The sequence below is a fragment of the Odontesthes bonariensis genome, chromosome 23, assembly GCF_027942865.1.
Source record: "Odontesthes bonariensis isolate fOdoBon6 chromosome 23, fOdoBon6.hap1, whole genome shotgun sequence".
Taxonomy (NCBI): Eukaryota; Metazoa; Chordata; class Actinopteri; order Atheriniformes; family Atherinopsidae; genus Odontesthes; species Odontesthes bonariensis.
Window position 1 is genome coordinate 4932541 of NC_134528.1, and position 10635 is coordinate 4943175.

The window sequence follows — 10635 nt, forward strand, 5'->3', positions numbered from 1 at the left end:
CATCACTTTAAGTTGACACGAAAGAGCACCCATGAAGGCTTAAACAGAGATGACTGAACTCCAAAGTAGTGACACACAGAGGATGAAGCATCACTGAATGGGTGATGCAGCTTCTACATTTTATCACTGACGATAGCTGCTCAGATGCTCTCTGTGTTGGCAGTTTGTACCAGTGTGATTCACATTTCTCTGAGAAGAAGAAGAACAAAACATCACACAGGAGTCGTCTATATTGTGTGTTTTTCCCTTTTAATTGCAAGGTAGGATGTTAGAAGTTATGGTTGGGTTTGCATTGAGGAAATCTTTTGGCTGTTTTGATGCCTGTAATAAAATGTTTTTATTAGAAATGATTTAGAGAAAACTCCCAATCAAAAGAAAGACATAAAAAAAATGCTACTGACGTGTCTTTTACTGCAAGTTTGATAGATTTTTATTAAATTCTGTCATTAAGACAGTTGTTTTTTTCTTTATATTCTCCATGTCTTGTAAAAGTTAATATTTCTGTAAGACTTATTTAAGAAATACATGAGAAACACACAGATTTTCTTCCTCTTTTTGTGCAGCATTGTGCTGGGACCTGGACACACATCATCTGGAGCTGTAAACTGAGCCAGATATGAACATTTTCCTTGTTTAAGGTTTCCTTGATAAAGTTAAAACATTACATACCTGTCATTTCTGCGTCTGCGAGATGAAGGAAAAACCCAAAACTGCAGCCGTAGCAGTGATCCTACACTGATACTGTGCAGTTTGAGCAGGTTAGGATGGATTTAATCAGGCCAGTTAACCAAAGTAAATAGATATATTGCTTTGTTCAGATGGATTATAAAACAGGATATTCTAAATTGGGGCCTCTGTGCAGCACAAGCTCCGTCAATGACACAGATTCTTCAACAGCCAGAAGCTCAATGCCACAAAAGTCGAGACGCTGTGTAAAATGTGAATAAAAACAGAATGGGATGAATTTCAAATCTCAAACCAAGATTTTATTTACAATAGAACATACATTCATGTTGAACGTTGAAAGTGAAACATTTCACTATATAATGAAAAAAATACTAGCTCATCTTTCATGCACCAATCATGACTATAATCGCCTGTTTGAAATAACTTTTTATTTTTATTACTTCATTACCAGCCCTGACTTGAAAGTCCACAGAGCAGAAAAACACATGAGTGAATTAACTTAAATCAGAGGGACTGCTGGTTGAAATGTGCTTTTAAATTAAGCAAAAAGAAAAGTTCAGATTAACCAATCAATCGAATAATTGACCGTATACTCCGATAGAAAACTTATGCTGCCCTAATATGAAGAAACAGTATCTTAACTCAACAACTACAACTCAAAACCTTCCAATTTTCCCCAACCTCATCTTATTTCGGGTTGCAAATGTTTCTTAAGATCTGTGTTTTTTGCTAAATAATCTTTCACAATCATCACCGCCAAATGGTTTTTCTCCTCGTGGAATCTCATGTGTGACTTCAGATGCGTCTTCATACTGAACTTCTTTCCACAAACATCGCAGCCAAACGGCTTCTCTCCTGTGTGGACTCTCATGTGTATCTTAAGATGTTCATTTCGACTAAATCTTTTACCACAAACATCACAGCCAAACGGCTTCTCTCCTGTGTGGACTCTCATGTGTATCTTAAGATGTTCATTTCGACTAAATCTTTTACCACAAACATCACAGCCAAATGGTTGCTTTCCTGAGTGGACTCTAATGTGTGATGTAAGATGCTTCTTCGTTTTGAACTTCTTTCCACAATCATTGCAGGTATGAGGCTTCTCCATCGTGTGCACGCGAAGGTGTACCTTAAGATTTGAGACTTGGTTGAATCTTTTAGCACAGAAATCACAGCTGAATGATTTCTCACCCGTTTGGACTCTCATGTGTGACTTCAGATCCGTCTTCGTTTTGAACTGCTTTCCACAATCATCGCAGGTATGAGGCTTCTCCATCGTGTGCACGCGAAGGTGTACCTTAAGATTTGAGATTTGGTTGAATCTTTTAGCACAGAAATCACAGCTGAATGGTTTCTCTCCCGTGTGGATTCTCATGTGCGTCTTAAGAGAAGTGTTATAGCTGAATCTTTTACCGCAAACATCACAGCCAAACGGCTTCTCACCCGTGTGGACTCTCATGTGTGACTTCAGATCCGTCTTCGTTTTGAACTGCTTTCCACAAGCATCACAGCCAAACGGCTTCTCTCCTGTGTGCAGACCCATGTGTGACTTCAGATGCGTCTTTGTTTTGAACTTCTTTCCACAATCATCGCAGGTATAAGGCTTCTCCATCGTGTGCACGCGAATGTGTACCTTAAGATTTGAGACTTGGTTGAATCTTTTAGCACAGAAATCACAGCTGAATGGTTTCTCTCCTGTGTGGACTCTCATGTGCGTCTTAAGAATAGCGTTTTGGTTGAATCTTTTTCCACAAACATCACAGCCAAACGGCTTCTCTCCTGTGTGGACTCTCATGTGTGTCTTCAGAGACTTTTTGAAGAGAAACTGTTTACTACACTCAGAGCAGCTGAAGGACTTTCTGGCAGTGTTACAGCCTCCATCATGATTTCGACCTGACTCAGGTACCATTGTCTGTTTCCGTTCTGTGTCACTGGCTTCAGTTTCACAGAACTCCTGTTCATCAGTATCTGGTAGTAAACCACTGTTTGGGTATGGTTCCTTTCCCCTATCAGCTTCTGTCTTCATCAGTTCAGCTGAGCTGCTGGTTGGAGGTTCTGTCTCTCTGTTGTCTTCACTTTTAATCTGAAGAAGCTGTGAGAACTGAGGTTTCTCTTCATCTTCTTCTTCACTCTTCACAGTAACAGCAGTGACTGAGAACCTGCTGATATCACTCTCTTCCTGTCCGTGAAGCTGCTCTCCCTCCCGGCGGCTCCAGAGCTCCTCCTCCTCCTCCTTTATGTGGACGGGTTCTGGGTCCTGCTGGTCCACACTGGAGCTCCAGGGAACCTCTTCTTTAATCACAAACAGCTGCTGAACATCTGCAGGAACACACAAACAGAAATATACATTAAGGACAAATGTGAGTTTATTTTATTTACCCTGATCATAAGTAGTTTTCAAATCAAATCAAATTTATTTGTAGCACATTTCATGTACAAACAATTCAGGAAGAAGCATTAAAAATACATAAAAGAATATAAAGAGAAACAAATAAAATCATTTAAATTAATTTCAAAACCAACTTGGTCAGTGATTGTAAGGGCCCGAGTCTCAAGATATGTACCAATGTTTTAATGTTCGTCAAAACATTATAAACGGGTCCAAATGGCTGAAATAAAACAGACAAACAGATGTGAGTCACTTACTGAGATCTTTGCTGTCTTGTGTCTGCTCCAGTTCTGATGTGGATGCTGCAGGTACGGGGGGCACCAAACTGGGTCCTCTGGGGTCATCTGGTTGGAGGCTCCACCTTTGAGGCATCCCTGCTCCACATGCGATTCTCCTCTTCAAAATCCTTATTTGTAACTCTCTGATGTATCTGCTGTCTGAAACTGTTAAGCACACAAATGTCAACCATTACGTCAGTTATTCATGAAAACAACTGAGAACCAGAGGAAATGAGGAGCAGTGGAGTTCTGACAGCTGAAATGTTACTTTTGTTCAAGCCTCTGAATTTCTGTCTTCTGCAGAGACATTCAGGTGTTCATCTCCGTACAGAATAACCACAGCATGTTCTGCACATCACACACATGCAAGGGCCTTCAGACCGTCACCTCTTAACTGGATTAAAAAAAATTAATTATCCGAATAATGCAGCAGCATCATTGATGAAAGTGTTCCTGCTCTTCATTGTTTTCTTCTCCACTTCTGTGGTTGTTGAGTAGCGGTTACCCTAACGTAGCAGCGCCACCTCTGTGGCGGAGAAAATTGCAACTACTGGCGCCTCGACTTTTTAAAACAAATTTTATTCAAATATGTCACATAGACAAAACAATGACATACTCCAAAGTAAACATTTTGTTTTAACTTTACATATTCACACCTCCACATATAGAAAAAAATTGAGGGATCTTAAATGCCCAAGATAAAAAAAGGGGGATAATAAATAATAACAATAATAAAAAATAAAGAAAGAAAACTTCTAAACAGTTACAAGAGGTTAGGACAGGTTAAGATTTTCTATGAGTGTGTATAATTTATTTGCATGGGGATTATATATGTTTCAGACATTTTTCTACTGGCGCCTCGACTTTTTTTTGTGAAAGAATTTTATTTAAACAATATTAATATACAACAAACCAACAGATTGAAGTACACAATACAACAACCATGCAAACAAACAACCAGGGGTGATAATTAAATAAGAACATGCAAAGACATACATATTGAAATAGTCCTTTTCATTTGTAGAGTCTGTTATTGATTTGATATATATTTCCATATCTTTAATGAAAATAGAAAAACATGGTGTTTTATTAGCAAATTTACATTTATGAATATAAAATTTAGCAAAGAGGATTAGCAGGTTTATTATAAAGAAACATTTAGCATCCTTTTTATGAAATCTATAGAAACAAAATAAAACATTTTCCCAGCATAAGGAAACTTTTTTTTAAAATATGGTCATTAATAAACCTGCTAAACTCTGACCAGAACTTACGTGTGAAAGAGCAGAGCCACTGGCGCCTCAACTTGCGCCACTATATATTGCGGGCACGAAATCGTGACGTCATCAACACTGCTCGTGCTAGCAGACGCGGAAACCATGCTAGCGCCTTTAAGTGCTTCAAAATTCCATACTTATTAAGACTTTCAAGACTTGCGCAAGCACCCTGATTGCGGGCACAAAATCGTGACGTCATCAACACCGCTGACGGTGGCAGACGCGGCAACCATGCTAGGCTAGCGCCTTTAAAGGCTGATTCATACTCGGCGCAACCTCGCTCATACTAGCTGGTCGCAAATGGCGCAAACGGTCACGTGTCCCAAAATTCCGCCACGCCCCCCGTCGCAAGCTAGAAAATCCTCGCGCGGCGCAAGGGCGCGCACACAACTTTTTTTCTGACTTCGCGCACGCTTAACCGGAAACAGCTGACCAAGAAAAAGAAAAAATGAACACTACAGAGACCGTGGTGACCGAGAGGGTGCGCCTCTATAAACATCTGTACGACACGTCTATGAAGTTACACTGGGACAACGTTTGACAAAGTTCGTCTTGTTGCAAAGGACGAACATTCCACCTTCTCTTCTGTTTTTGCCGCAGCCGCTTAGCTCTGAGATACATATTCGGTTCTACACCCAGAGTAAATTCATTCCGCATCAGATGTGCCAGCCTCTGCTGACGTGACACCACAGGTGGCATTGTGTATGCTTTCTTCGTATGCTTTTCAGCTTGTTTCCTCAACAGTGACGCTCGCTGGTCTGGAGAGAACTGCAAATGTGACGCATTCTCGGCGCAAACTGCGCTTATGAGCTGAAGGAACTGTGAAGGGGCTGGTGCTTTCGATGACGTCATTAATGGTTCTCGAGCCAGAACAGTTGCGCGTTTGCGCCGAGTATGAATCAGCCTTTAGCCTCCTGCAGCAATGATGTAACGTTAGCTCTACTGTCTATGAACATTTGCCTAGCTATGGTGAACATTGTTTTTCCCCATCTCCAAAACAATCAACTGTTCTAGCAAAACACCGGTAGCAATGTTAGTGTACCACAATTCCTTCATAATTAACAGTATTGCCAGTTGCATTGCTTAAGTTGCTGAACTTACCCTCAGATTGAAGTCTACGTTTCTTTATCTGGGGGGAAGCAGCGGTCCGCTCGGTGAGTTGACGCCTCTTTGGCCGGGTAAAGCGATTGCATCCCAACCACAACTCTGGGAAAGGATTATCCTCGGTTGGTCTTTTGTCCGCAAAGTGATGGGAACAAACAAAAACGTTGCGGGGTGGCTTCTTTAAATCCAATGCCTTCAGCCAGGCCCGTGATTCCGAGTCGGTATCGGGCTTGCGAAAAAATGTAAACAACGGAGGGCATGGACATTGCCTCTTCGTGGCTGGTTTGTGGTCAAAGCACTCTCTATCTAACCACTCGTTCAAGTGCTTTCTTGAGTTTGTACAGCCAACTACTGCACATGTCGTTCCCGAACCATTTTTCCTCTTAAGGTTTTCCATCGTTTTTCCTCACTGCGTCGATATCGGAGCTAGCTAGCAAAACAAACCGGAGCCCGCCAGAACGGAAGGGGAAAGCATCGACGGGAGGAGTTTAGGAAGTAGCGCGGAATGAGTATAACAACTCCATTACCCAGCATGCCACAACAGGTACGAGTATGCTGGGAGCCCCGCCTTATGACTGTTCCAGGTAGCACGAAGCTTGGCGTGGCCTTTCCCAGACGACTGTAAAATAAGGCTTAAACCGAACCATTTTGTAACCAATCTCACATTAGATTAACGACTAAGTATGTGACAAATAATTATAGCTATCACAGGAACAGTTTTCAAAAAGTTTATTCACTTTCGCGATGTTCTGATCAGGCATCTATGCGGCCACCTACCCTCAGCAGTCTCACACATAAGAATCTCACCAATAGATCTCTAACGTCGGTGTTTTTAGTCCAAAAACAAACAGAAATTCTACCTTTGGAGCAGTAATATCAACTTAAAACCCTGCTAACAGTCAGAAAAAAGGTTTCCTGTTTCGGTAACTCTGCTCATAACCATGTTCTAACTAACGCCAGAGAGTCTGTAAAAGGGCTGTGCTAACGCCACCAAACAGCTAGTTACATTTCCATTGGTGGGTTAAATTAAATAAAGTAAAATGCCTCCCTTTCTTTAATTTCTGGTGTTATATTGAACCCTGTTTGTATAATAATTCATCCCTGTGCTGTACCCACACCACGGAGCAATTAGGTGGAACAGTTTTCGGAAGGTTTATTCACTTTCGCGATGTTCTGATCAGGCATCTATGCGGCCACCTACCCTCAGCAGTCTCATACATAAGAATAGAATATAATAGAAAAATACTTTATTTATCCCCCAATGGGGGAAATTCAAATTCATCAAGTAGCTCAACATTTTTTTAAATATTTAAAATGATTGAATTAACAACAATAAAACAACAATAATACTACTACTACTAACTAAATAATAATAAATGACTAAATGGCAAAATAAACAAATAAAAATAAATAAATCAATTTGAGAAGAACTCACTGTTATAACTCACTGTTTGAAAAGTCACTGTTATAAAGCCTTATGGCTGTGGGAACAAAGGACCTTCTGAACCTCTCAGTCCTGCAGTCTCTCACTGCAGCTGCTCCTCTGTCCTGTCAGGATGCTGTGGAGAGGAGGTTTATTATTCTCCATCACAGAATCTAACTTCCTCCTCATCCGTTTCTCCACCACAGCACCGAGAGGGTCCAGCCTTCTGCCTACAACAGAACCAGCCTTTTTCACAAGTTTGTCCAGGCGCCTACAGTTTCTGTCTGTAGTGCAACTCCCCCAATAAACAACAGCATAGAACAGTGCACTCTCAATGATAGTGTGATAAAACATGCACATCATATCACTGCAGACATTGTAGTGATATGAGTGACTGAGCCGTCTCAGGAAGAAGAGACGGCTCTGGCCCCTCCTGTACACGGCTTCTATGTTGGCAGACCACTCCAGTTTATTATCGCACCACCCCCAGGTATTTGCAGGTCTGAACAGTCTCTATCTCCCCTCCATCAATGCAGACTGACTGGTATGGGGTTTTAGATCTCCTGAAGTCCACCGCCAGCTCTTTGGTTTTGGTGGTGTTCAGGAGCAAACAGTTCTTTTTGGTCCAGTCAGTAAAGGCCTTCACAATGTCCCTGTACTCCTTGCACACATGCCACAACAGCTGTATCATCAGAATACTTCTGTATGTGGCAGGACTCTGAGTTGTACCTGAAGTCTGATGTGTACAGGGTGAAAAGAAAAGGAGCCAAAACAGTACCCTGCGGAGCCCCATTACTGCATTCCAGTGTTCCAGAAACACATTTCCACATCCTGACATACTGTGGTCTGGCAGACAAATAGTCTATAATCCATGATGTCAGGGAGGGGGCCACACACATAACTAGCAGCTTGTCTCTCAGTATGGGAGGCCGTATGGTGTTTGAGGCACTGGAGAAGTCAAAGAATATGACTCACATATGAACCAGGCACATCCAGATAAGCATATGCCCGATGCAACATGTACAGAATCGTGTCTTCCACTCCTATGTGTTTCTGGTAGGCAAACTGGAGGGGGTCAAGATCCTCAGCAACCTGCAATCTCATGTGACGAACAAGGAGTCTCTCCAAGGTCTTCATGATATGAGATGTCAGAGCCACCGGTCTGTAGTCATTCAGCTCCACCGGTTGCCCTAATTTGGGCACCGGTATGAGACCAGAAGTTTTCCACAGCACCGGGACTTTTTCCATCTGAATGCTCATATTAAAGAGCCTCTGAAGAGGGACTGCTAGTTGACCAGCACAGTCCCTCAGAAGCCTTGGACAGACTCCATTTGGGCCTGAAGCCCTCCCTGACTTAAGTCTCCTGAGCTCAGCTGCAACCTCCTCTATAGTTAGACACAGAGGTTGTAGCGGAGGAATGGCGACAGGAGTGATGTTGCTATCAACCATAGAGATGGGGGTGGGGGTGCAGCTGGACAGAGGAGGGCAAGCGGTGGGAGCAGCCACATATGTGGAGATGCAACTGTGCTCAGGATGCCTGGCAGTGGAAGCTGCCGCAGAGGTGGAGGTGCAGCTGGGCTGATGAGGCCAGGCGATGGGAGCTGCCGAATCTGACCAATAGATCTCTAACGCTGGTGTTTTTAGTCCAAAAACAAACAGAAATTCTACCTTTGGAGAAGAAATATTAACTTAAAACCCTCCTAACAGTCAGAAAAAAGGTCTCCTTTGTCGGTAACTCTGCTCATAACCATGTTCTAGCTAACGCTACCAAACAGCCAGTTACATTTCCATTGGTGGGTTAAATGAAATAAAGAAAGTAAAATGCCTCCCTTCTTATAATTTCTGGTGTTTTATTGAACCCTGTTTGCATAATAATTCATCCATGTGGTGTGTCCACACCACGGAGCAATTAGGTGGCTACAAATTCTTTATTTTTTTTAAAATTTCATGTCCTTATAAACTCTTTTGCCGTAATCGTATAGATTATGTTTCTTAGCGCTATTATTGTTCCATGTAAGACTCCTGTTGCAACATATTGGTGATGTGCTAATATAACTAAACTAAATCAGGTTGTTCAGTTGTGAATTGGACCTCGTTATCCATCAAGATTTCTATCAACAAACTGAATTGAAAAATGAGTAATAATGTACCAACATCTAAATCTAAAAATATAATTTATCAGAGACATTGTCGGCTTGATCATCCCTGAAATTTAATTTTTCCTCAGGAGTGCTGACCAGCAGCTGTTTGACATGAGAAGTTAAAACTTTAAATGTACAGTTATGATCCTTAAAATCCTCGCTTTTAACAGCCTCTGAAAGCAAAAACATTCTCTATGCTGCTAATATAGAAAATAAAATAACCTTTTCATTATTACTTGGCATGGCTCATTGCTTGACTATTAGTCATTATCCTGCAGATAAATATGAAAACAAATGAAGTCTCAAAGAAGTTAGCTACAACAGTATTGAGAAAAAATAAGGAAAAAGTGTCTCTATAGAGGTTCAAACAGGTCTATGGAATATATGAGGACACTTAAATCAAAGCTGCCTCACACAAAGCATCCATAAATTAAGATTATGTCTAAAAGAGCTGCTCTGCTGGTATATTTTACAAGCACCACTACAAATACTGAACATCCTACAGTAAACTGGAGCAGTTTGTGGTTTTTCCTACGTTAATCAAAGCCTGCGAGTGCTGTCCCTCTTTTCCTTTTGCAATAACCTGAAGTTGAATTTAAGATAGCTCCTGAAAATGGCCAAATGAAAACATGACGTGGTCAGCAGAGCACCTGTTCACTAATGAAAAGGTAAACCTGTTTGTCTGGTGCTGATGTGGCCATAATTACACAATATATTATAAGACGACACTGAAGTGAAACACCAGGACAGACACAAGGTTCTGGAAATGCTGCAGAAACTCCTGAAAGTAGAAGAGTTGAGAAGAAGTCGTTATCAAAGCAGACTGTGAGGCTAAAGTGAGGCTGCTGCTGAAGCTAGTTTCATTGAGTTTGTCAAAGCGTGACGTCATGTGTCCAACATTTATAAATGTAAGCCTGAGCAGAAACATGTAGCCGATCGTAAATGTGGTTCCTGTGGATATTCCCTCACTGTGGATCAGAGCAGCTGCCCAGCTGTCAGGCTTCACCTGTGGAGTGGACTCAGGTTCATGTGTTCCAGAGGAACTTTTGGGAATTAAATCAAAGCATTTCTGACATAGAAAAAGACATATTTGAGGAATCCAACGGCAGCCAATCAAGTTACACTCCATTGGACAGATCAGCTCAATAGATATTAAATAATATCTATTACTCAATTTTACTAACACAAATGGCAAATGAAGTAAACTCACTCACCGAAGCACCATCACCCGCGTTGGTGGACATGGCTGATCTGTCCAATGGAGCGGAACCTGATTGGCTGCCGTTGGATGAATTGAGACGGGGATCGATTGCTTCTCCCTGTTTACCCGGATGTT

The 10635-nt window shown here is 41.6% G+C and overlaps 2 protein-coding genes across 3 annotated transcripts in view; both read right to left on the reverse strand.

The window, feature by feature from the left end:
* The window catches only part of LOC142374499 (uncharacterized), an 86061-nt gene that overhangs the window by 62896 nt on the left and 12530 nt on the right, over positions 1–10635 (reverse strand). The window lies entirely within an intron of this gene.
* LOC142373569 (uncharacterized) lies at positions 1065–6623 on the reverse strand. 2 transcript variants are annotated; one of them, XM_075456886.1, is made up of 4 exons: positions 5733–6623; positions 3334–3519; positions 2131–3006; positions 1859–1984 (listed from the first exon to the last, which is right to left on the reverse strand). In XM_075456886.1, the coding sequence occupies exons 1-4, from the start codon at positions 6130–6132 to the stop codon at positions 1938–1940; spliced, it is 1509 nt and encodes a 502-aa protein (XP_075313001.1). In that variant the 5' UTR covers positions 6133–6623; the 3' UTR covers positions 1859–1937. The 2 variants fall into 2 exon arrangements, with proteins under 2 accessions (XP_075313000.1, XP_075313001.1); XM_075456885.1 differs by having other exon boundaries at positions 1065–3006.

Bases quoted from the DNA above. Each gene is read 5' to 3' on its own strand.
- LOC142373569 (XM_075456885.1), bottom strand. From the start codon at position 6,132: ATGGAAAACCTTAAGAGGAAAAATGGTTCGGGAACGACATGTGCAGTA. The intron at 3,520-5,732 runs GTAAGTTCAGCA...TGTGCTTAACAG, and splicing joins ACGTAGACTTCAATCTGAGG to TTTCAGACAGCAGATACATC. The intron at 3,007-3,333 runs GTAAGTGACTCA...GTGTTCCTGCAG, and splicing joins ACAAGACAGCAAAGATCTCA to ATGTTCAGCAGCTGTTTGTG.